The sequence below is a fragment of the Neovison vison genome, chromosome 8 (genome assembly GCF_020171115.1).
Source record: "Neovison vison isolate M4711 chromosome 8, ASM_NN_V1, whole genome shotgun sequence".
NCBI lineage: Eukaryota > Metazoa > Chordata > Mammalia > Carnivora > Mustelidae > Neogale > Neogale vison.
Genome location: NC_058098.1, coordinates 34,823,272 through 34,850,679, shown reverse-complemented (window position 1 = coordinate 34,850,679; position 27,408 = coordinate 34,823,272). Strand labels below are relative to the sequence as shown.

The following is a 27,408-nucleotide window of genomic DNA, read 5'->3' as shown; positions in this document are numbered from 1 at the left end:
ACAGGCTGCTGCTGCTGCTTTTTTTTTTTTTTAAGATTTTATTCATTTATTTGACATAGAGAGAGAGAGAGAGCTAGAGATAGAACACAAGCAGGGGGAGTGAGAGAGGGAGAAGTAGGATTACCACTGAGCAGGGAGCCTGATGCAGGGCTCGAACCCAGGACCCCAGGATCATGACTTGAACCAAAGACTGAGCCACCCAGGTGCCCCAACGCTTGCTTTGGTTTAAGTGAAACAGTGTTTGCTCAGCATTTAAACAGCAACACCCCTTACAGAGCACCTCGTGGAGGCTCACGGTGGCCATGGCCCCTATTTCTAGTGGAAGGACTAAAAAGCACCTTCCCTAAACACAAGCGAAATCAGTAAAAACAGTGCAAACATTTCCCCCTAAATTTTTAGGAATAGGGAACTCATTCCCATGGAGTGGAGTTAAAAGAAACAGAATTGTATTACTCAAGAAGGGACCTGAAGAGGATTCATTTTAACACATGCGGTATATTTCACTGGACGGTTCATTTGTTCACCCTTGAACAAACTCTATTATTCAATGGCTAGACCACAAGCATTAACAGAGGGCACTCCCAAAGAGAATGCGCCAACTGCATGCAGCCTGGATGTCCTTCGGGCCTCCTCACCATCAGCGTGGAGATCTGCAAAGGCTGCATGCATCCCCATGAATGAGAAGGATTCTCTGGCCACTGTGCACCTGCTCACCCGTGGCCACAGACATGGCTGGAAGGGATTAATACTGAGCATTTTCCTATATACTGCAGCTTGAATAGAAGCAACAAAGAACTAGCACTTCAGTGGCTTCTCAGCCCCTCTATTTTAATTTTATGGGTTCATTATCCACACACTTTCTTCGTATATTGTTCTGTTCTTTTTCCACATGCCTTTGTAAATCTAAGCCACCCTATATTTCCTTCTCTGATTTCCTTGTGGATGCATCTCACGTCTTCTAGCAATAAGCAGACCTTCCTGCACCCCTGAATAGAATACATCTCAAGCCATAGAGTTTTCAAGGAGACTGACTCAGACGCTATTTCACGGGTGAGGTCCTTCTATTCCAACAGGGGATAAAGTTATCTTCTACCCTTGTGAAGAAATGAAGAATAGCAAACCCAAGGAAACTTCATGGAGAGGGGAGGAAAAAAACATAAAAATGAAAAGAGTAATTAATAAGCAAAACCAAAGCAAACTGGGGCATCTTATAGAAAAGAAAGACCCAAGTGGTTCACTGCACAGCAAAGCTGATACAATTCAAGAGAAAAGGGAAAAGAAGTGGGAAATGGCTAACCTAAAAATAAAATAAGACATTTGTAAGGGCAAACAATGGGCTCCAAGTAACTACTTGGAACTCAAAGTATCCTTACCACCCAAACTAACGTGTTATTCATTTTTGTGTAACAGTATTTGTCTTCTGAGCAAGGTGTCTGCAAGCTACAAGCCTGTGGGTCAAATCCAGCGTGCCCCCGTTTTTGAAAATAAAATTTTATTAGAACATAACCCATTCATTCAATGATGGATTATCTTTGTTCTGTGACTTTTTGTGCCACAAAGTCGAGCATTTGTTAACAGAGAGCGTGTGGCTTATAAAACCTAGTAAATGTCTAGTCCCTTATAGGAAAAGTATGTTGACTGCTGTTCTAAGCCTTTACTACATAAAGAGTACCCAAGAGAACTGTGGTTGATTGCAAAGACAGCCCAATCTTTCATGCCTCCCTGGCATCCACACCCTTTGCAATGTGACTTATAGCTTCTCCCATCAAGAGGGGTCTCTACTCCTTAAGTCTGAGATGGTCTCATGACTTGCTTTGATCTAGAGAATGCAGCAGAAACACGGCTGATCCAAGAGACAACATGCTTCGCCTGCTGGCAGAAGGATGACAGATCAGGTGGACTGGAAAGGAGAAGGTCTTGCTAAGGCCACCTGAAATCAGCCAGCCCCAAGTCAGCTCAGCAGACACTTGAGTGGGCCCAGCTGAGCTCCACTTCGATGGCTGACCCACAGAATCTTAGGCTATTTAAGTGGTTGCTATCTTAAACTTTGGGATTGGAATATATCACTCCCAAATATGCCACTTGGGCATATGGATTATGGTGAACTGAAAATAACTGAGAATCAACAGATGCAGAAAAAGGCCTTCTCAAAGCTTCCCTCATCTGCTTAAAATCAGAAACTTTTGAGAAATGAAGGCATCCATGAATCCCCTCTCCAGAGAGTTTTATGGGCATGAAGACAGAAAGCTGGCACCAAGATGAGTCTGCACAAACAAACCTTACTAAAATAACCTCTATCTCTCATTTGTTTCCCCATATATATCTGTCTTCCCACAATTTATTGCCCCTAGAAGCCCAAATCCTCTTTCTCTTTATCTGGTCAGTACTCCACAATTTATCATCTTTTGTTAAAATGGTATACAAGCTTCTGAGTCCACCCATTTCTTTGGGTTTTCACTTTCCGGTGAAGCTCCTGTGCCTGTAAAAATAGTAACATCAACACAATTTTATGCCTTTCTTCCTGTTCATGTGGCTTAATTTTATTTAATTTCATCTTAATTTGCTAACCCCAGCCACTGAACCTAAGAGGACAGAGGAAAGCTTGGCTCTGCTATGTCATTAAGCTTTGGTGTGCTGTGTTGTGTTTAGCTGCTGGTTGGTCAAGCCTGACCTCTGGTTATTTCTCCTTGGGGCTACTGTCTCTTATAGTTCCAATACTTTTAGACTTCTTCACCTGCAAGTCCTTGGATAGGTTTGTACTTAGCACTCTGGAAAACCTCTCATTTGCCATACATGTTTTCATTGGTTTAATCAAGGCACACTTCCTTTTTACCAAGGGCAGTGAGAGGTTCCTTCCTGCAGCTCACACACTCAGAGGCAAATAGTGACAGAGGGCAGGTCCACAAACTGTGATTTGAAATTGCTCTTCTAACCTTACCCACAAATAAAGGAGCAAATGTGCACCAAGGATCTATGAGTGAAAATCTGGGATTATCCTGGGCTTCTGTTATACAATCGCTCACTCTTAGTTAAGGTCAAAAAAAGAAAAAATGAAAGGCGGAGAGGTTCAAGCCATTTATGGCAGAAACATTAGAAGTCTGATTATTTATGCCAAGAGTTTGCACTGGTATCTTTTGAGTTATTGGCTGAACCGTTTACTCTGGATAAGCACTGGGACACAACAGAACAGACCTGGTCTCAACCACTATAGAGCCTTTGTTCTGAAGATACATTCCATCCACACACACGGGTGACTCAGACTCCTACTAGAAAGCTCTGGCATGGATAAACTGACACGCAGGACAGATGCTCACTCAGGTAAAAGGACTTGCTCAAGGTCATAACTTGCAAATGTCTGGGTCAAGGCTCAAACTAGAGTCTTCTGCCTTGATATCCATTTTCTGGAATTTTCCAAACCATACAGACTTTTCCTTAATGCTTCAGGATTGGATGCTCACGAGCTCTAAGCTTTGGGAATTTGAAAGCACAGTTAATAGTATCAGAACTGTTGTTTTAAAATCTGGTCTAGGGGCACCTGGCTGGCTCAGTTAGTGCAAAATACAACTCTGGTTCTCAGGGTCGTAAGTTCAAGCTCCATGCTGTGCACAGAACCAACTTAAAAAGAACAAATATATTAAAAAAAATTAAATCTGATTTAGAGGAAGGAACAGGCCTGACTGTTTTTGCAAAAACTTGGCTGATGTTAGGTGGTACAGTTTTGGGTTGTTTCCATGTTCAGGCCAACTGACTAAGTGCCTAGGCACCTGGCCACAACTTTCTTATCTTATAAGGAAGAAGTCACATGGCTGAGATGACAAGAAATGTACCTGAAGGCAGGCTGATATAGAACGGCAAAATCCTTAGGCCCACCCACCTTATTATCTCTACTGTAGCACAGAGATGGTAAGGAAATTGTGTATGGAGCGGCGCCTGGGTAGCTCAGTTGGTTAAGTGACTGCCTTCACCTCAGGTCATGATCCGAGAGTCCTGGGATCGAGCTCTGCATGGGGTTCCCTATTCAGCAGGAAGCCTCCTTCTTCCTCTCCTACTCCCCTGCTTGTGTTTCCTGGATCACTGTCTCTCTCTCTGTGTCAAATAAATAAATAAAATCTTTAAAAAATAGAAAAATAAAAAAAAAGAAAGAACGAAAATTGTCTGTGGTGATATAGCCAGTAGGAGGAAGGAGTAAGACTCTAGCTTGCCTTTGTTCTGTTAAATTCCTCGTGTTCTCCAACCATGCATTCCCATCTCCTACCTACTTTGCTCGTGCCTCCTCCCCCACCGACCACAAACCACTTTCAACACAGCCACCAAAGTGTCTCCAAAATGCCTAACAGAGCACCTCAGTCTCGCTGAAATGACTTCCCACAACGACCAGAAAGAAATCCAAGCTCCTCATCCTGGTTCTACAACCTTGGTTCTCCTACTCGAGTGTGCTTCCATTTGTTCATCCTCTACTTATGCTTTTCAATTCCCTTTCTGCTCACTTTATTTTTAACTAGAACTTAGGCGATTTCTATTATAAGCAAAATGTTTCTTAGGTACTGTGGAAGATACGATGATGAATGCTGTTCATTTCAGGAAAAGGAACAGCCTAAGTGCATCCATAAATCTGACCCTTCTCTCTGCCTCCCTTGGGGACCACCTGAGCTTCTGGTGCCAGAAACCCCCACCTCACCTTACAGTCTTTATTCTCCTTCACCTTCTCCACCCACTGGGTCAGAAAATCCTCTGATTCATTCTCATGCCTAGCCTCTCCCCTTACTTCTCTCCATGGTGTGGACACTGTCCTTCTGTCGCTTCGGTTCTTGCTCTCCAGCACCCTTCCCTCGGCCTTAGCTGGACAAGCCACTCCCCTCCCCCACACCCATGGCCTTGAGCAAGCTGGGGGCTCCACCCACCTCTCAGCTGTGGTTTGATCAACTGGCTGGCCCTTCCATTAAGACTCAGCCAGAAGGGGGTCTGCTCTCTTAGGCATCCCAGATCAGCCTTGCGCACTGGACACCCCTTCCAGTCCTCTCACACCACAAGGAAGATGACCCACCACCGTCCTCATCACAACTTGACTTTGGGGGAAAGGACAGGGGTGAGGGTGGTGGGGCACCTAGGCCACGGGCTAAGTTTCAAATGAGACGTCTGGACTTAATTTGTTGGCTAATGAAGTGATCTCAACACATTTTTGTTTTGCTTTAAATATCCAATTCTAATGGGGACTGGAGTTTGAAGAAAGTGAGACTTGTGGCAAGGCAAGCAATTCCTGAACTAATATCCCCCAGGCACATGTAGTAATAGGTTCCTAGGTTGAAAATTCCATAACTGAACTCGGTTGAGCTCATTTCCCTACTTTTTCTCCATTTCCCCACTCCAAATTTGAAGTTATGTTATTCTTAGCTTTGTGACTGGCAATTTTAGGCTTTAAATAATAGAAGCATGAGTTTCTATTCCATGTACCATCAACTGACCATCAGCAATACCTCCCAGGAGAATATTAATCTTCCGGTCTTTCCTCCAGTTTTCTAACCATTTGGACTCCAGCACCTCCCTGTGTTCCGCCTGTGTGTGGGTAAAATTAACATTCCATTCAGTTCTCTCACTCATCATTAAATTTTTGTCCACCTTTTAGAGTACTTTAAAGACTAGGGGTGCCTGGGTGACTCAGTGGGTTAAGCATCTGCCTTCAGCTCAGGTCATGATCCCAGGGGCCTGGGATCGAGCCCTACATCGGGCTCCCTGATCCTCGGGGAGCCTGCTTCTCCCTCTCCCTCTGCCCCATCCCACCATTTGTGCTTGCTCTCTCGTGAGTGTGTGCTTCCGCCCCTCTTTCAAATAAATAAAATTTTTTTTAAAAGTTGAAAAACCACTAAATATTATGATTATCATTACCATCATGGTGACTCTGTAAGCATTTTTTCCCTGCAAATATAAGTAACAGGCAAAATTCTACACTCCACTCTTTGAGTCCAATATCTTGATCCTGTTGGTACAATTCAGTTTAAACGATCCAAAACTTGGGGACGATTAAAAAATAAGTAAGTAAGTAAATAAATAAAAGGCTAGCTATCACCTGGACAGTCTAAGGGAACACTGTCTAAGAGGCCTACCCGAGGAGGATTTATTTCTATAGAAGAATGTACTTTGGGTTGATCAACCAGTTATTCAGAGTCTTTACAGTTAGCTAGAGATGTTGCACCTGTTTTGTGTCCACAGAGACACGTGGAATTCGTGGCTGGTAGAAAAGACAATCACAGAACTCATAGTTTCATGGTCCTATAGGACAGCAACCATCTTTGTAGTGAACTGACCAAATTTGGGTTAGCTTCCCTCTCCTAACTATATATAGTTGACCTTCAAACAGCACGGGTCCACGTAGATGTGGAGGTTTTCTGTTTTGTTTTGATAAACACAGTACAGTGCTGTAGATGTATTTTCCTTAGGATTTTCCTAACAACATTTTCTTTCCTGTAGCTTCCTTGACGGTAAGAATACAGCAGAGAATACATATGACACACAAAATACGTGTTACTCAACTGTTTTTGTTATCAGTAAGACTTCTGGTCAACAATGGGCTATTAGCAGCTAAGTTTTTTGGGGAAGGCGGAGGTCAAAGTGGTATGAGGATTTTTCACGGCAAAGAAGTCTGGGCCGCACCCCCTGAGTTGTTCAAGGGTCAACTGTACAACTCTCTTCTTCCAGTGCTCTTAGAACTAGCTTTGCCATCTTGCCGGTGTCCTCACAGAGGGGTTAAATAAATCTTGAAGCCAAAATACTTTCTATGAGGGTTGTGTTTTTAGGTTTTTTTTTTTTTTTTTTTTTTTTTTTGAAAATTATATTTAGAAAATTCTTCACTTCCCTGATGAACAGCCTGGGGTGTGTAGGCTGTCTGGGCCTTTCGGAGCTTTGCTACATGGTCCTCCATTCGAATTTCAGAGCTGCCCTGGAAAGAGGCAACTGTTGGCCTCTCGCACTCGGACCTACTTTAGGCTGGTCCTGGTCCTGCACTTTGATATTCCACTGGGTCTGATGACAGCAATAATTGTTACCCTTGTCCTGGTAACAGGTGGAAGCACCTACAGATTCCACTAAAGTGTGTGTTGGAGGGTAGAGGATGAAAGGGGCTAGGACAAAGACCAAGGCTTTTCCAGAAAACAGGGCTCTACCTGGGCAGCTTGCCTCAGTGACAATGAAGTCCCATGAGTAAGAAAAAGGAGTAGCCCCCACCTGGGGATCTGGGACATGGAAGGATGGGAGCCTGAGGTGAATCATCTGTATGACATTTAGATCTCAGCTCTAGCTGCCACCAAGAAGACATGGCTGAAGCAAACTGTAGATTCCAACCAAGGGAACTGTGAACTCCTCCCGTGTGTTGAGAAATCTGGTTGTCATTTGAGCTTGTCGCCTAGAACCGTGCTGCCCAGTAAAACAGGCACTGGCCACGTGCAGCTGGGTAAGTTCAGATTAAAACCAATTAAAGTGAAAAAACCCAGTTCCCTCAACCCCACCAGGCACATCTCAAGTGCTGGGCAGCCACACGTGGTCAAGGGCAGCACAGACAGAGACCACCTTCATCAGGCAAAGCTCCCTAGGTGACCACTTATCTAGAAGGATCATGCGAGGTTACACAAAAGCAAAGGTCTCAAGAGAGTCTGGCCCCTTTTTTACCTCACACTCTCACTTCAAACTGCTCAGGATGAGAAGGGACTAAAATCTTCTGTTTTGGTTGCTTGGCTTAAGAGAGAGAAGAAAAAAAAATTTTTTTTTAAATTTAATTTGGAGAAGAGGCATGTGGAGAAGAGGAAATACGTAAACTGGAAAAGGAGTCTGAGGGGGAGATGAAAAAAAGAAGAGAAGCTGGAACATGCATCTTAGTGGAAGAGAAGGGGGGAAAGGAGAAGACAATGAGAGCCAGTCCCTGGCCAGGCTGGCGAAGGAAATTGGTTGAGCGCCATCTCTGATGTTTAATCTTGAAGTGAGTCCTGTTGTGTGCTCCAATCCTCCTCTGCTACCAGCAAATCTTACGTGAAAGTCTATTTCATACAATGCTCTTGCTCTGGGGAGTTGATGATCTATACAAAGTCCTGGGGACAGAAAGGTAAGAAGGCACGAAGGATGCGGGACATCACCAAGAAAGTGTCTGCAGCTAGGGATCTAGGAAAGACCGGGGAGGGCCTGCTGTAGCCAGGGCACAAGGTCTTCGGTCTTTTAATATGTTATCAAAGGAAAGTCAGGAAACCGTTTAAGCTGGAGACATTTGGATTGCAAGTGTTTTATAAGGTATTGTTATTTCTCACCTCTGCAATAGAAGAACCTCTGCTTTAAAGACTGAAAAACAAGCATCCCTTAAGGAAACAAAATACATTTTGCATTTCAGTAACTTTTAGGTCATGTAGGTTTGAATAAAAAGCAGATTTACAAGTGGCATGGGAATACAACCAGGGGCTACAATGCGGGCTGCTATGTTACACAGTCTCTAAGAATGTGGCCTACCTCAAAAGCAATACAGAAATAATAAAGTAATGCTTAGATGCAATTGCACTGATTACATTTATTGGCAAAATAATATATACTTTCAAAATAGTGACGAGAAGGGGCGCCTGGGTGGCTCAGTCGTTTAAGCGTCTGCCTTCGGTTCAGGCCATGATTTCAGGGTCTGTGGATCAAGCCCCGCGTTAGGCTCTCTGCTCAGTGGGGAGTCTGCTTCTCCTTCTCTCACCCACCCCCCAGGCTCATGCATTCTCTCTCTCTCTCAATAAATAAAATTATAAAAAAAAATAGTGACTAGTCAACACTAATTTTCTGATCTAGTGTGCGCTCACCCACAGCCTGACCCACTTCCTTGCTTTCTTTAAACACATGCATGGAACACAATGGAGTATCTGGCTGATCCCTCGGGCCCTCATGATAACGTTAGTTGTCACAGGGTGCTGAAGGCACTTCTGCCCCTTCGTAAATGGTCCCTTTGCTATGATGCTCTTGGGATAATCGGGCTGTGTACTCTCCAACTTCTGCTCCTCTCGCTTGCCGTCAGCTGTCATTTCCCACTGCCGTTCACACACACCGGAGAAACAAACCTTTTACACTTGCATTTTGTCGCCTTTAATATTTTAGCAGCTGTGGCTCCAAAGAGCTGAATCTTACAGGACTGGGAAACGCTAATAAAAAGTGGCCATGGTCCAGTTTCTAATATTGTGACTTTCTTGTTTGATACGTTGTTATGAAGAGAGGCATCTACTTTATTAAGTGAAAACTTGTTTTGCTTATATCCTGATAAGATATCACTTAAAGCTGAAAGCCGTGCTGGGTTGTATTTAATCCTTGTTCAAGACTGTGACCTCTGCCTCATTTTCTGAGGAACCTGGGTGAAAAGCCCTTAGGGGCCCTTAGGAGCCCCCGTAAATCAGTGTTTTCTAAATATGAGTGACTCGTGATGATTAATAGCTAAAGAAAATCATCCTGAGAAATAAAAATAATAACCTCCAGCTCATCAAATCACAGTTCACTTGATAAAGCATAAAAATAGCACTTTTTTCCTCTAATGTGTTTCTGCTTACATAACAGTAGCCAAGATACTCAGCCAGTGATAATATTTAATCTCTTCAAAATGACCTTCTCTGATTTATTAGAAGACATGCAGTATTTTTAAGTAATCCTATAGATTTCCAGTGGTTGGGATGCTGCCCGAGGAAACTGCCAAACTTTAGGATAATACTCTAGTAGTTCCTTGGGGTGATGTCCCACCAGCTCATAGCCAAGGGTCAATGGTCATTATCTTGGTCACTCTAGTGTTCAACCCGGACCTGGCGTACCTGGGAAAATTGCTTGTAAGTGCTAAGCCAGCCCCTGGCCTTCTTTGCCACACTGGGTAAAGCAGATTAAAAACAGCCCTCTGCAATAACTTACTTTGTACTAAGCTTGAACTATATCAAATTGTTGATATTGGTCATTTATTATTTAAAAGATGAAACCTGTCCCTGGCCTTCTTTGCCACACTGGGTAAAGTGGATTAAAAACAGCCAACTGCAATAACTTACTTTGTACTAAGCTTGAACTATATCAAATTGTTGATATTGGTCATCTATTATTTAAAAGACGAAACCCGTTATATAGTTTACCCTAATGTTTTGAGTCTATTGAGGTTCAGATCCCCATACGGATCTTGAAGATTATCAGGTACTCTCACCATTTCACTTAACAACAGGAATAAACAATAATAGAACCAGACCGAGTTGGAAACATTTTTGTCTAAAATTCTCTGTAATGCTACATCAACAGTGAGTTCGGCAGTTGCAGGCCTCCTGCTAGTCCCCAGAGAAAGATAAGTAAAAGATTGTCTTTGACCTCAAGAAACTCAGAACACAGTAGGAGGCATAAAAACAGCAAATAAAATATGAATATGGTGTAAAATGTGCAAAAGGTAGGTTGGTGGTGGCACAAAGGTGTTATCAATAAGATTTTATTTATTTATTTGACAGACAGAGACTGTAAGTAGGCAGAGAGGCAGGCAGAGAGAGCGAGAGGGAAGCAGGCTCCCTGCTGAGCAGAGAGCCCAATGTGGGTCTCCATCCCAGGACCCTGGGATCATGACCTAAGCCAAAAGCAGAGGCTTTAACCCACTGAGCCACCCAAGTGCCTCAAGGAGTTAACAATTCTTATTGAATGGGTCAAGGAAGAGATCAATGATGTAGAGATTTCTCATCTGGGTTTTGAAGGATGATTAGGAGTTCACCAGTCACACTAGGAGGAATAAGGCATTTTAGAAAAAGAGAGCAGCATGCACAAAGCATGTAACATAACAGTATATTGGGGAAATTGCTAGGGGATTTTTATGGTGAAAGCAGAGTGTGTGTGTGTGTGTGTGTGTGTGTGTAGCAAACTGGTGGGAAATGAGGCTGCGGTATTAGGCAGGAACCAAATCAAGGAAGGCCTTATATTTCATCTTATCCTACAATAGAGAATTATGGAAGCCTCTGAAATAGAGAAAAAGCAAGTTCTGATTTAGATTTTCAAAAGATCAGAATCACAATTCTGGAAGGGAGAAAAAAAGAACAAACAAAAGACTAAGAGAAAACTGCCAAAGAATTAATAGTGGTTATCTCCAGGGGGTGCAATATTTTCTGTCTTCTCATAGCAAAATGCAGCTAACTGTTCCTTCGCAGAAGGAGTCAAGTTTGTCCTATAAACAGCTGTCACTTCAATATTTTAATTTACTACAAGGAATAGTGACCACACTGGGGCCCATCCTTAGCCTTTCTCAATTTTGCTTACTTACAAAGCAACTATGGCATAAATCTAGAGGGTATTAGGATACACATTTTGGAAAAACCAAGTCGACAAGTACTGCATCACGTCAGCCCACAGACCTCATGAAAAGGCCTGACAATCCGAACCTCTGAGGGGGCCACCACAATCAGCCACCACACACATTCCAGAGCTTTCCAGGGGAACCAATTCTGACTTCAGATGAAGTCTTAAACAATTTTACATTTCACTTTGCCTCAGAGGTGACAATCTCCTCATCCCCCCTTCCCCAATTCACCTCAAATTCAAGTACAGTCCAAGAAAAACAATGCATTTACAAATGCTAATGAGGCTTCAACTCACAGACCTAAATTTCCCTAATAGATTGGTGGCCCCAAACTCCTGCTCTATAGCAAGTCTGGAGTCCATGTTGTCTTGCAAAGGGCAAAAGCGATAAATGGTAGAAAACCAGGATAAATGGTAGAAACCCAGGCACGCAAAGCTTTGATCCAGCTGTTCTGTACTAATGAAACTGACAAAGCAAATGACTAGCACAAAATCCAACCACTATTCCATTTACAACAAACACAAAGTTTTATGTAGCAAGCCTGCCAAAAACACTTCGTTAGGCAAAAACTGTTGCTACATGAAACCCATGTGTAAAAACAGGGTAATAACAGCAACAACCTTATAAGGTTGTTGTGAAGAATTAAACAAATAATACACACAAGTGCTTAGATCACTGTCTGGCACACAGTGAGCACTCAATAATTTATAGCATCATTATCCTGATTATATCTGGCACATGGTAAGTGCTCAATAAATTACAGTATCATTTTCATTATTATTATATCTCATAACTTGCCTCTTTCCAACTATTTCAACTTATAAATCTCAAAGATGTTCTTACTTATGTCAAAGACTATTTACTCAATACTGTAATTAAAATGAAATAATTATAAGAATGTTTTGAGAGAAAAGATTAATAACACTTCTTTACCTCTTCATATCTGTCAAAAACGGCTCCTTCTTGCAAAAAGAAAGGTACTTCCTTCTGCCAGTTAAATTCATAAGGTTTGGCCATGATTATATTCAAGACCTAAAAACGAAAAAGAACATCTCATTAGTGTGCAAAATTTAAAAACAAGCGAAGATCAAAGGTTAATCACTTTATATTTATGCATTTGCGAAAGCTCTTCTTAATACACATAGAGTAAGCCCATAAATTGTCTCTTTCTTCTTCTTTCCTTCATCTGATTCCAACTTCCCTTCACCTTGTCTCTAAACCTGGGGAAATACAGTTTGCTCTTGAACAACACAGGTTTGAACTGGACGGCTCCACTTATACAAGATTTTTTTTTTTTTTAAAGTAAATATAGGACAGTACTTAAATGCATTTTCTCTTAGGATTCTCTTAACATTCTCTTTCCTCGAGCTCACTTTATTGTAGAAATACAGTATATACCTACATATAATATACAAAATATGGTTAACGAACTGTTTATGTTATTGGTAAGGCTTCTGGTCAACAGCAGGCTATTTGTAGTTAGGTTCTGGCAGAGTAAAAAATTATATGTGAATGTGTGATCACATGAAAAGTTGGAGCCCCTAACTTCCCTGTTGTTCAAGTGTCAACTGTAATAGCCACAAAGAGGTGATAAACCAGAGGTGATCATTTGGGAACCTTCCCCTCCCTCTCCAAATCATATAAGATAGTAATGTGTGTATTTTAATCTGATGGCATCAGATAAAAGAGAGAAACCACAATCTTGACCCTATTTACAGGAGAGGTCTACTGCTAAGGGTGGGTGGTTCTGCCAGCCTACACTATGAGCCTAAAGATGGACGCATGGGCAGAGAAGTCCACTGGATGATGAGTTGCAGAACCAAACAGGAGTAGCTGAAATATTTTTATTGTTCTTGGTTCTCTCAATAGCCCTCTCACCCCTTCCTCACTTGGGCCACTCAGAGGACTGCAGAAGGTCTGCTTTCTAGCACAGCGCAGCATATATTACACTGAAAGAGAGCATGGACATTCTTCAAGGTGGTTGCCTGTACTTTGGAAGAAGCGGGCACTCTTTCTACCCACACTTCTTAGCATAACCCACCACGGTCTACCTCTAGTAACTGCAAGCAGGAAATCTTCAAGGAAAAGGTTTAAAATGAATTAAATGAAAAAAAAAATAAATAAAGATGAACAACATAAAACATTTAGTATTAAAAAAAAAAAAAAGAACTCTATTGAGTGTAGCTTTCTCAGAGTAACATGAAGGGATTGTTTATGACAACAAATCATCGCCACTCTGTACTAACAGTGATTCATTTAGGCCTGCTATCTATGCTAAGATGAGATCCCTAGATCCAATATGAGAAAAATTGGCAAAATTTGTTCTAAATGATGGTAAGTGAAAGGAATAGTCTAACCTTTATTTTCTTAGACCTTTGTTCATCATCTTCTTGTAACATAAGTTTTTCTAAATAAAAAACACCGAGAGTTTAAAAATAAATAAATAAATAAAATAAAATGAATTAAATGAAAAGGAAAATCTTCAATGAAAAGGTAACCAAGAATTACCAAATATTTAAGCAATGCCAAGAACATGGAAGATGAACACCAAACCCAATAAGTAGAACTGACACCCAAGAAAACAGAGTTAACAGGAGCGACTGAACCTGACTTTGGTTTAAGTGTGGCTAATAAGTGTGGGGGGAAACAGTGCACTCCGTTCCAAAAATATAAGAAATCTAGAAATTTTAAAAAGATTGTTGAAATCAAACTCTTATCAGACGAGCAGAGTTAGAAAGAGAACTCAGCTGAAATGCTGAGCCAAGGGATTCTCAGAGAATGCAACAACAGAAAGCAAGCACAATGGAAAAATTTAGAAAGGTGGAAAATGAAAGCCGAAGATTCAACCACCACCCAACGAACCAGCTTTTTCCATCAGGAGAGAAAGCAGAGCCAATGGAAGGACAAATCAAAACAACAGTGGAAGAATATTTCTGAAATTTGAATATTTGCATATTCAGATTTGAGTCCTCAGTGTGAATATCTGAGTCCCTGGTTGAAAAAAGAATCCACTAATGCGAGCTTCATAAATGTGGGGAGTGGGTAGATACACACACTTAAAAATACCTTCGGTGTCACGGAGAACAAGAGATAAGAAGAGAAGTTTTGAAATTCCTAAGAGATGTGCAGAGAGAAGACAATTCAGAGGTGAATGACAGGTAGATGGAAATCGGGCATACTGTTCTCAATACTGCAACCTCAAAACTCTGGGGGACAATAATTTTGGACTTGAAATTGTATCCAATCAACTAATAGTTTAATTTGTAGGAGAAAATAGAGGTATTTATGGACTTGCAAGGTACGAAAGATTTAATGACCTATTCTGAAAGACTTAAGGTATTACATGCTCTGTCAAGAAGAAAAATAAATGTAGGGATGGGATAGGGAAAGTAATGTGAAAACAGTGAAGACAGAAGAAAAAAAAGGAAAGTTTACTCTTAAGTTTTACTTACTATACAAAAAAAAAAATGAAGAAATTATAATAATTTTGCTCCCAAATTGCTGGTTATATCAATACAGAGGTTGTGGCAGCTCACGTGGTGAAAGGGAAGGAAGTATGGACTTAAGGGAGGTCAACTGTTTGGGAAGTGGAATATCAGTATTTAAGACTCTTGACACTGGCAGAAAGATAGAAGTTTAAGAATTTAAGAATTTTCCTAGAGGAAATTAAAAATGGAGAGTAAAACTTGCACATCATTAGGGAGAGAACAGAATAAAGAAACATGAGTGTCCTTTAAAAAGAAAACAGCTGTGGGGAGGAGGGGGAAAAAGAACACTATACGTGGAGAACACAAAAGAAAATGACAACATATCCTGGTTACAACAGATATAAATAGGCTAAATTCATGCATAAAAAGAAAAGACAGAGGCTTTGACATTAGGTAACACTGTGATTGTTTGCCAGAAGTATTTATAAAATAAAAATGATACGGGAAGTTCAAAAATGAAGGGATGAATAAAACAGTCTAATAAGCACATGCTAGGAGGAAAGAAAGCAGGTGTCCACAGTAATGTAGAAGATAAAACAGACTCAGGGAAAACAAGAGAGAGTGATAAATCATCTTAGGAAAAGAGATGATCACAGTGACTTACTAGTCATTACCATTAAAGCATGTGAGTACATAACATCAGAACATATACTGAAAAACTGGTCAAATACAAAGAAATTTGACAAAGTCACAAACATATTAGGAGACAATGAATGAGTCTCAGAAATTAATGGAATGAGACAAAACTGTAGGAATATTGAAGATCAGAATACCGTACTTACTGTAAAGTTTAACCAAAACAATCTAGATGACTTAATTTAAATATATTACTGAATTTAAACCTGCTCCTTCCTTTCTTTACATATATATATATACATATACAAATATAGAATATTGACTCTTGAATATATAATATATTATTATTGTATATATTTTTCACTCCCTCTTTGTATTCAAGCTACCCCCCACGCATATAATAATCTCAGAGTCAGTTCATAATTGGGCCATAGAGGACACCTCTGTCTTTTCAAAAGTCAGAGTTTAAGGCGGCCATGCTCATTGGCCAAAATTAGACCAAATTACAAATTGATGAGAGAGTGAATAAAATCTATATGCATATAAATTAAACATAAACATACACAGACTTCTAAATAATTCTTCAGTAAAACAGAGTAGTCAAAGCAAAAATTATAAACTTCTTAGAAATGAGAGGTGGGAGCATTATATATCAAAACCTAGGTAAGTAATATAGAGCCAAAAGTTGTTTTAAGATGATCAGTAAAAGTTAATTACTTTCTGAATATTCACATATTAGATAAACATTTGTCAAGTGTTGGGGAAAGAGAGAGATTGGGAAGGAAGAGGATGAGGAAGACGTATAAATTCATAACATGTGTAATGACAGGGGGTGTAAATTACAAAGAGAAGAAAAACACATGACAGAATAGTAGGTGTAACTTTAACCAAAATATCTGAACACCTAAATAAAGTGAATGGGTTTTTCAGGTTAAAACAAATTTAACTCAAAAAAGGAGAATACATAAACTGAACCTTGGAAGAAATTGAAGAAATAATAAAAGATTAGACCCGCATGGGTCTACTGGTGAGTTCTACAAATGTTCAAGGAAAAGGCAAATCCTACTTACCTAACATTTTTCCAGGACACAGGAAAAAGTAAGTTACTCCCTGACTCATTCCATAAATCCCATGATCAGGTCCTGACAAGGACACCATAAGGTAGGTCAACAAAACACCAACCGACCCTAGAGTTCAATCCACACAGAGCAAAAATTCTAGCTGACAGATGAACAAATCTATCCCAGAAAGTGGCTAAAAGAAGAATTCTGGATGTTTCATCACTGAAAGCAGATCCTTGTGACTCCCTACCTAAAGGGATTAAGGAGAAAAGTCTAGTACACACATATCCTGGCATACCATACAATAGATACTCAACCTGAATGTCAAAGGTCTCTAACACATACCATTAAATAAAACCCGGAAGGCACAGGATGATATGCTCTATGAACGGTGTGATACCATTTACCTAAATACACAGCTACAGAATAAGACCCGTGTAATACCTAATACCACTGATGTAAATACACAGACATGAAACAAACCTATGTACTTCTCTAGGAAAATTTATGTATATATAGATAAAATATTAAAACATTTGGAAATTTGTGGGTTACCTGGGTGGCTCAGTTGGTTAAGCATTGGAACTTGTGATTTTGGCTCAGGTCATGATCTCAGGGTCAGGAGATGGAGCCCCATGTTGGGCTCTGTGCATGGAGCCTGCTTGGGAGTCTCACTCTCCCTCAGCCCCTCCTCCACTCACACAATCATACTCATTCTCTCACCCCTCCCCCCCCAAAAAAGGAAATTTATCTATCCCTGAGAAGGAAATAAAAATTGGAGCTGAAAATCAAGGTATTTTTAGTGTTATCTTTGCAACGCACGTTTTTATCATAGGAATATATTCTCACATTTACGTGCTGCTTTTGTAAATAAAAAAGAATGCAAATTTCAAAGAGTAACAAAACAGCTGAAATCCTAGATAGGCAGATGTGTGCTTCTTTAGTCCCAAACAATTTAGAAAAAAAAATTTTTTTAAAGAGTTTATTTATTTGACAGAGAGAGATCACAAGTAGGCAGAGAGAGATGGGGAAGCAGCTCCCTGCTGAGCAGAGAGCCTGATGCGGGGCTCGATCCCAGGACCCTGGGGCCATGACCTGAGCAGAAGGCAGAGGCTTAACCCACTGAGCCACCCAGGTGCCCCAGTCCTAAACAATTTAAAACAGCAGCAGAAGAAAGTAGTAAGTCATGGGTCTTTGAAGGAGGAACGACTCCATTACTCACTACTAACCAGACTAAAAGCAGGTGAGAGCAGAAAGGGCATTCTAACCAGGGCAGCTGAGGTCGGTCATCACCAAGGCTTCCCATGGAAAGCCAAGACGATCCAGGGAGCAGACAGTGCGAGAAGAGGAGCTTCCTCCCAGCCCATGTCTCTGTATCCCCAGTAATGACTGTAATTGGGTCTCTCTTCCTAATTCTCTCCACTCTTATTGGTTTGTTGTTTTCTGTGTCTTTCCAAGTCTTTTTCTTGGTGTCTGTATTGGAGAGACAGACACATATACACAGCCCCTTCACCCAAGGTGGGTTAGAAGCCAGCTTCTGGTACCGTGCTGTGTATTCATGCTTTCTATGCCATAAAACAGATCTGCAGAGCAAAACAGACCCACAGAACCCCTCAGGCTGTCACAGATGTGTTATTCAGTGATCTGTAATGAGAATAACCAACTACAGGGAGCTAAGTGATAGAACTGAAGACAGATGAGAGAGCTACACGGTGCCCTCCCCAGTTGACCAGACATCAGAAATCAGCAGGCAACCTCTCCTTTGCAGAACTTTGTGTTCTATGATCTTTTCACTCCTGCCAACCATACCTTTTAATATTTCCCTTTGGTTTTATTTTTTAAAAAACCCAGCAACAACAGGCTACTGATATGAAATGTTTGTATTGAAAATGAAAAGAAAGCTTCTATCAACTTGCATCATCTATCATTGGTTTAACTGGTTCTCCCAGAATCTTTGCAGGGAAAGGACACACAACATAGTCCCCAGTACACGATGTTTCTTAGATTTCACTACTATCTTTACCATTAAAATATTCATCTCTACCTTGGGTACAAATTTCATCACAATGGTTTCATTATGGGAAGGACTTTGGCGGGAGCTAATGGAAGGAGGGAACTCTTGGCCTCAATATCTAAAGAGATCTGTAGCGGAGGGTGTAGCCCATTGCATGGCTTACTTTTTCAGAGCTCTGGGGTTCTGAACAATGTAAGAGGCATTTTCACAAAATGACACTGGAGTACCCTGAGTCGCCTCAACCTTGAACTGGTATGTGCTGGCTATTCTTTGCACTGCCCCCAAAATACGTTCTTGGGTCCAGCATTAGGAGCAGCGGCTGGCTTATTTTATGTAGATGGTACAACCATGACCTACAGACTCAAAAACGTCAGCCCAGCCTTCACAGCTGTCTGATACAGGTAATTGATTTTAAAATGGGAACAAAGGAAGGAACATGTCTCAGTCCAACTGACTCCAGAGAAAATTAAAGAGACAGTTACTTATTTTAAAAGGCAGGGAGGGGGGTAATGGTCACTCTATGACTATGCCCTTTTTACAAACATCCCAAAGCTCCACCTACCAGCTAACTGATTTAAAAAAAAAAATGCTTTCCTTGTACCATGAGAAAGCCTCCTCTTCTCAAATTCTCTGGTTGGCCTTCTAAGGCCTCACTTACACAAGATCCCCCAAGGTTTGACTGCCTCCTTCACCTCCATAGACCACCACCTCTCCCTACAGAGTCCACAGGAAAGGGTCCTCCTTCTTCTTGAGGGACACAGGAAGTGAAGGAGAATTTACACAAAGAATGGATATATAACTCGGCACCTTTTCCAGAGTAAACACTGAAGTGAACAGCTACTGGAGGGAGGCCAGTGGGCTTTTAAATAGTCGCATTGTTCCTGAACTCTTATGCAACCGGAACGGATTAGCTATTGCACTGGTGGCAGAGGAAACGCTCCCTGGACTGCAGAGCTTGGCAGAGAGGGGACGAGAAAGGAAGGGAGCCCTCCCTAGAAGGCCTTGCTTCATAGCAAGTGACAAAAAGTTCCTTCTGAAGATGATGAGAAACTGAAAGTGTTAGTAAAATGTCAACAAAGGAGCCCAGGCTGGCTAATGGGGACCAAATGTCAAATTGTTCAAGTAAGATATGCACACTACACATGAAGTTGGACTTCCATCCATTCATTCGCTTGGGTGAGGAGAAACTGAGGAAGAACAGCTTTTTATTTGACTATTCTGCCCTGCATCTTTAAAATCTGCTGTCTTGTCTCGCTGGCTGGATCTACCCTCAAGACTTATAGACTTATAAGACCACGTACCCTGGATACGCTGAATCAACTATGGAATCAACTCTGCCCATCTCCCACCACCCCTGACATTTGGGTCAAAACATTGGTAAAAATTTTTTGTTTCTGGCCCCATGCCTCATATTCTGGTAGAGAGTGAACAGGCAGAAGTATGTGAAATCAGGTATTTTTAAGGTCCTAGGTATGGTAGGCTAGATAATGGCTCCCCAAAAAGATACCCACATCCTAATCTCTGAAATCTGAGTTTTAACCTTACATGGAAAAAGAGGACTTTGTAGATGTGACTAAAGTAAGGATCTCGAGATGGGGAGATTATCTTGGATTATCCAAGTAGGCCCTAAGTGCAATCATCCTAAGTATCCTTACAAAAGGGAGGCAGAAGGAGATTCGACACAGACAGAAGATGACAAAGCAACATGACCAGAGAGGGAGAGACTGGAGTGATGCCGCCAAAAGCCAAGGAGTGCTGGCAGCCACAGTCATTGAAAGAGTCAAGGGATGGAATCTCCCCGCTCTCCTGGAGGGAGATGGCCCCACAAACATCTTCATTTCAAACTTCTGGCCTCTAGAACAGAGAGAATAAATTTCTATTGTTTTTTCAGCCACAAGTTTGGGGTAATTTTTTTTTTAATAAGCCTGAGAAAACAAAGATATTTCTACAGTATAGTATATACAGACCCCATGATGAGAATAACTAAGGTTGTTATCCAGAATAGAGGACTGGGATAAAATCTCCAAAGACTTAACGCGAATTAGTTGGTTATCAAGCACAGTTCAATGTCTTGTTCTTCAATCTTTAAATAAGATACCCCTATATTTCTAAAAACAGATGGACATCTACATTGGATCACCCCAAGCTTTGGATAAATGATTGCCCTTCGAGGGAGAACCTACTTTGACACTGATATATTACATCATTAATGAAAATTTCTCCCATTTGCTAAAAATACCTTCCTTTTCATCAAGCCATTAAATAGCCTTTTCCAAAAGCACATATAAATTGTGCAGGATTACAACAATGATAATAGGCAATGCTACTGAGGGTTGGGGTAAGGGCATTCTTGTACAGTTTGATGAAAAGGAATTTTGTAGTGCATTTCTATAGTCTTGAAGTGTCCATACTCCAATCTAGTAATTCTACCAGTAAGATTTATCCTCCATCAATGCACACAAAATCTGTGGACAAAGACACTGTGGTGCTACTCCTGGCGGAAAAATACCTTCTTTATATGATCATCGCCAAGCAACTGTTTAAATATACTACAGTATTTAAATATTCTGTGCTCATCCAAAATAATGCTTTCAATGATTATTTGCTGAACAACAGCAAATTTAGATGAGCTTCTAAAAATAGTCTTAACTCCCCTCAAACAAATACAAATGCCCTCAATATATTATTCAGCAAGTAAAAAAGCTGGTTATTAAACTGTATCCAAGAAGGATCCAAATTTTTATTTATTGTATACATAGTGCTTACACACACATTTTTTTAACAAGAGAAGAGTAACAAAACTTACACTAAAACACAAGATAAACAAGTAGTATATCTTGGTGGCAAAATTTTAGGTGATATTTTAATACTTTGTGTGTTTTAAAATATTTATAGTGACTATAATTTTTATAAAATCAGGAAAAAATGTCCTCTAAAAACATTAAAAATCTTATTTTTTTTCCATACAAACCAGTTTTTAAATAATGTTTTCTGCCACAACTCCTGGCAAGTACAAAGAGCAGGAAGAAACTAATAAAACTGTAAAATGTTCTTTTCAAGATTTGCAATCCTGACTATACACTGGAACCTTCACACACTGCTTATGACTGGTTCCCAGGAAGAGTTTCTTAATAATACTGATTAAAACTTGGATATTAACTCTAAAGCTTCTACTTAAGTACTTCTCCTTGGAAGGAAAACAGATTATGGTCATGCTGGATTTAGGCTTTAATGAACTCTGAACTACAAAGAAACTTAAGGCTTCTGCCATGATAAATCTATAAAAATAACCATAAATACGTAATAAATTTTTTAGCAATAAAGCACCACCTGGTTCAAAATAATTTCCTGACATTTGTAAAACACATGCACTGAATAGAAATAAAATGAGAACAGCAAACATCTGCTCTTTGTATCCATCTTCCCCTTAACATTAATAAGAGTCAGATGTAACATTCTTAAAGTTTATTATAGAAGATATGGATAAAATATGAAAAACTTACCTTCACGAATTTATTAGGAGATACCTATGACCATATTATTTGGCTTCATTATTTAGGAATTTTACAAAACATCTACAAGATGCTTGGTAATTAGGGATATTTAGGACCAGCTTAATTTGAATATAATGGATAATTACTAAGATATAATTCAGTCTGTAATGACCAGTTTGCAAAAAATCAGAATATGACAAAGTGTATAGTTTTCCAAGGAAGGAACTGGTTTGTTTCAGAAGGTTCCTTGGATGTTGGTTGTTTGACTATGACAATTCTCTTGAAAAGGCCATCCAAGTTCATGTGTCAGTACTTCAAGAGTCTCTTAAATTCCGTGAGGGCTGAAACTGTATTAATAACACTAAAGGCAAGGGAAGCAAGGGCAAAAAGGAACTATTGGGACTTCATCAAGATCAAAAGCTTTCGCAGAGCAAAGGAAATAGTCAAAAAAACCAAAACACAACTGACAGAATGGGAGAAGATATTTGAAAATGATATACCAGATAAAGGGCTAATATGTAAGATCTATAAAGAACTTATAGAACTCAACACCCAAAGAACAAATAATCCAATCAAGAAATGGGCAGAAGACATGAACAGACATATCTGCAAAGAAGACATCCAGATGGCCAACAGACACATGAAAAAGTGCTCCACATCACTCGGTGTCAGGGAAATACAAATCAAAACCATAGTGAGATACCACCTCACTCCAGTTAGAATGGCTAAAATTAATAAGTCAGGAAATAACAGATATTGGCGATGATGCATAGAAAAGCGAACCCTCCTACACTGTTGGAGGGAATGCAGGCTGGTGCAGCCACTCTGGAAAACAGTATGGAGCTTCCTCAAAAAGTTGAAAACAGAGCTAGCCTATGACCCAGCAACTGCACTACTAGGTATTTACCCTAAAGATATAAACGTAGTGATCCAAAGGGGTACATGCACCTGAAAATTTATAGTAGCAATGTCCACAATAGCAAAACTATGGACAGAACCTAGGTGTCCATGAATAGATGAATGGATAAAGAAGATGTGATATGTGTGTATGTGTACACACACACACACACACAGTGGAATACTATGGAATACAATGGAATACTATGTAGCTATCAAAAAACCAAAATCTTGCCATTTGCAACCACATGGTTGGAACTAGAGGGTCTTATGCTTAAGCGTAATCAGTCAATCAGAGAAAGACAATTACCACATGCTCTCTCTGATCTCTCTGATATGAGGAATTTGAGAGTCAGGGAGGGGGTTCGTGGGGGGAGAATGAAACAAGATGGGATGGGGGAGGGAGACAAACCATAAGAGATTCTTTGTCTCAGGAAACAAACGGAGGGCTGCTGGGGGGTTGGGAGGAGGGATAGGGTAGCTGAGTTATGGAACTTGGGGAGGGTATGTATGGACTATGGTGAGTGATGTGAATTGTCTAAGACTGATGATTCACAGACCTGTCCCCCTAAAGCAAATAATACATTATATGTTAATTAAAAAAAAAAAAAAGTTGTCTATGGGAGGCCTGGGTGGCTAAGTCGGTTAACCGTCTGCCTTTGGCTCAGGTCATGATCCCAGGGTCCTGGGAAGGAGCCCTGTGGCCTGCTCCATGCTCAGTGAGGAGTCTGCTTCTCCCTCTCCCCTACTCCGCTCGTGTTCTAATAAATGAATAAAAGCTTTAAATGAATGAATGAATGAACGTCATTGTCTTTGGGATTCTCTGACCTGATGAGGTCTTGCTACTCATCTCTTCCCACAGTTAATTCCCACTGAAGGGCTCTGACAGACCCCTGGCTTTAGGGAGCAATACTGGTGAACGAAGATGAGGACAAGGGGGGCCTATCTGCTTACGATGTCCTCTGAGGTGTCAGATTCCTAAATGTCTCGTGAGTCCCTGGCTTACCAGTATTTTGATCTCCTAGAAATAAAATATATAATTTGCATATTAATGATTTTTTAAGTAGAGAATTACAGATGTGACTTCTAAAGATAAATTTCTGCTTAATGGGATGCAAGGTAAATTGACTTTTAGTGTATGAAAATACATAGTATGTGGTAGAAACCTGGGGAAAGGAATATATAAATTAACTTCATGTAACAACAAATCTGTTTCAGCAAGACTTTTTTTTTCATATTATAATTCTGCACAGTAAAGGCATTTGTTTTGTGCCTCTGAAATAAAGTATTTTTACTAACTAAAGGGATACAGCAAACAGCAAAAGTTGTTTTATTACTACTGACTATGTAAGGTAAACAGAATTAACCCATCAGCCCTGAGGATTAGAGCAGTCCTGAGAAACAATTAGGCAACTTTTAAACAAGGACTGGGCTTTTTTTTTTTTTTTTCCCTCCCTCTCTCATAAATGGAAGAACTGTCACTATTTTCAAGACCAGAACTAACAGAATATATGGCGGTGCATATAGTTCACCAGCACAGAAACTCCTCCCTTAGTAGCAGGAATTAGTCACACACCCCAACATCTGAAGAGAGTTCTTCCCTTCTCATTCCCATAATAAGGGCTCTGATAAGGTCTGGAGAATAGAAAACAAAACTGCACCATGACAGAGGAAGTACCTTAAGTACCATTTCGATGGAGCTCAAACATAAATAATACAAACTGTGGTCTCTTTTCCATCTTGTTCGAGGCTGTTCTTGACTGTGCAGCTAAGACAGTAGTCTGTAGCTTTGTCCTTGGAGAGCCCAAGGGTTCCAGGCTGGGGACTATGAGAATGGGAGCTTGGACTGATCTCTCCCTCAGTCTTAGTTTCTTCTTAACTACAACATTCTTTGAGCTCCTGATGATAATATCTGGATAGCCCAGGTGGGGACACAAGGCAGGAGCACAGGGGAAAAACCAGAGAAGGCTTAAGTCTTGTGGGCTTGCCTAGACTAGTGGTTCTCAAAGTGTGGTACCCAGACAGTAAATATAATCTGGGGATTAATTACAAATGCAAAATCTCGGGCCTCACACCCAGACCTTCTGAATCAGAAACTCTGGGGGTATGGCCCAAAAGTCCATGGTGTGTCCAGCAGGCCCGGTGATTCTGACATCAGGTAAAGTCTGAGAACAACTACCCTGTATCCAGTCTTCATCACAAAGAAAAAGGTGAAGGGGGGGGTGCGAAAAGGAAGGGATAAGGATCTTTCAATCTTCATCTATGGAGAGAGAGATTTGCTGGGATTTGGGACTAAAGCTCAGATGAGAAATAAGGACAATTCATTTGTCTAGAATGCACACCTGTCTCAGGAAGGCCATGGAAAAATCAAAGATATGGAAATTCTGGGTCCTGGTACTTACTTCCCCATCAAGATCAAGAGTAGATACCAAGATGGCCCCAAGTAAATGGGTAATTTCCTTCACCAGTTCTTTCAAGCTTCATCTTTTAGGGTTAAAGGCTGAAGAAGCCAGCCAAGGGTGACAGATGACTTGAAGAAAGCAAACAAAGGGTGACATAACCAAAAACCCAACACATCAGCTCTTTAATCTACAATGCAGACAGTGTAGTCACTTACCAAGTAATTTTAAGCACTTCCTTCTTCTGGCCCAGACCTTTAGGGTCCCTGAGAACGATAAACTATGAATGCTAATATTTGTCCTTAGAACTCAAAAAAAACAAAACAAAACAAAAGCGGGGGGGACTCAAGATTTATCCAGCAAACTCAATCTTTAAGAAGCTGCAATTAAACCAAACTGCTGAGGAGAAAGGCCACATTAAAACATGAGGGTTCTAGAAGAAATATGCCCTGGGCAGCCATGAAAAGCAGCAGCATCCCAAAAGACGCTCAAAAAGGATCACTGTGCCATTTACATTCTTCTTTGGGTTTATCAGACTTGATTCACTGCCCCAAATATACTGAGCCTTTTGCATTTTTCTCTTCCCTTTCCGTTTTCAAACGTCTCTTTTCAGCTTGGTTAATTCTGCTTATCCTCTAGGGATCTGAAGAAACTTTAGGTACCACTCCTGTATTTTCCCTTAAACACTCTGAACTTCCCTGTTTGTAGAGCTCACCCTACTATGTTGTAAGCAGTTGCTGGGTGTCTCTGTCTTCACTGTAGGAGGAACTCTGGGAAGACCAGTTGTGTTTGCTATTACAGATCCTCCTTTCTCATGATGGGGTTACATCCCCATAAACCCACCCTAAGTTGAAAACATCTTAAGTGGAAAATGCATTTAATATTGGCCATCTACTAAATGTCAGCTTAGTCTAGCCTACCTTAAACCTGCTCAGAACACTTAACATTAGCTGCATTTGGGCAAAGTCAGCTAACATAAACCTCTCTGATAATAAAGTGTTGACTAGCTCCTGTGATTTATTATGTAAATTATTTCACTAAAAGTGAAAACCAGAACGGTTGTAGGAGTACAGAATGGTTCTGAGCGTATCAGTTGTTTACCCCTGGGGTGGCCGTGGTTGCCTGGGAGCTGAGGCTCACGCCATGGCCCAGAAGCACAAGAGAGCGCTATACTGCACAGCCCCAACCCTGGGAAAAGAGCAAAATTCAAAATGTGTAATGCAGTTTCTACTAAAAGCGTTTCATTTTCACACCGCCATAAAGTAGAAAAATCATAAGTTGAACGATCCTAAGTTGGGGACCATCTGTATAAGGTGAGGGCACTCAGTAAATATAGGATGAATGAAAGGCTGTTCTATGGAAGAACTCCCAACCAAGACTAAGAGCAGCCAAAGACAATAAGCTCTTCCCCTGTTACCCAAATGCATGTCAGTCCGATGTTTGTGGACACCTGCCCTTCCCTCCAAGATCCCGAAATGCTATTCCCAGACTCTTGCTCCCAACTCATACCCTCCTGTCCCCTGGGCCCCCCTTGGTGCCTGGCTGGAACTCAGCTGTGGAATGACTTTGCACTCCTCACCTGGTTCTGCAGCTGGTTGCTCCCATGACTCACTTCTTGGCTGACTGTACATTCCAACCCCTGATCTCCGCTGTGTCCCCCGCTGGAGCTTGGACCTCTGACCACTGAACCTCCTTGAGGATGACTCAGATGGGCACCTGGGTCCTCAAAGGTAGGAACACACCCTAGACAAGCCCTCATGGGGTATGTGGTTTTCTTTTCCATAGAAATCCTCTTCAGAGGACGGCAGCAGACTGCTCCTAAGGTCCTCCTCTCTTGTGCTCAGCCCTCCACACTTTGACCTTCATTTGCCCTTGGACTGTCTCTACCACAATTATTAGGCAAAGCATCACCAACATGAATGTCATACCTCTTTAGAGGCTTGATTTAGCTTTAATTACCTGAATATTTCAAAGGAAAGATTTTTATTTTATCTTTGCTTGAATAATCTATTTGAATGTTGCCTCAGGCATGTGCTTGGGATAAGTTTGATGACTTCAAGACAGGACTTCACAAAAACAGGGGAACTGCTTGGGCCTAGGAACAGGCACAAATTCAAGGGCTTGAGAAATCCTTTATTTTAAAAACGATTTTCTTATTAAAATAAACACACACAGAC

At 40.8% G+C, this 27,408-nt stretch overlaps 1 protein-coding gene across 4 annotated transcripts in view; it reads right to left on the bottom strand.

The window, feature by feature from the left end:
- Nucleotides 1-27,408, bottom strand: part of PLCB4 (phospholipase C beta 4) — a 253,875-nt gene that overhangs the window by 145,942 nt on the left and 80,525 nt on the right. For all 4 annotated transcript variants that reach the window (XM_044263437.1, XM_044263439.1, XM_044263438.1 and 1 more), the window contains exon 2: nt 12,236-12,334. In XM_044263437.1, coding sequence (XP_044119372.1) covers nt 12,236-12,319 — 84 coding nt within the window. In that variant the 5' untranslated portion in view covers nt 12,320-12,334. The remainder of the gene's footprint in view (nt 1-12,235; nt 12,335-27,408) is intronic.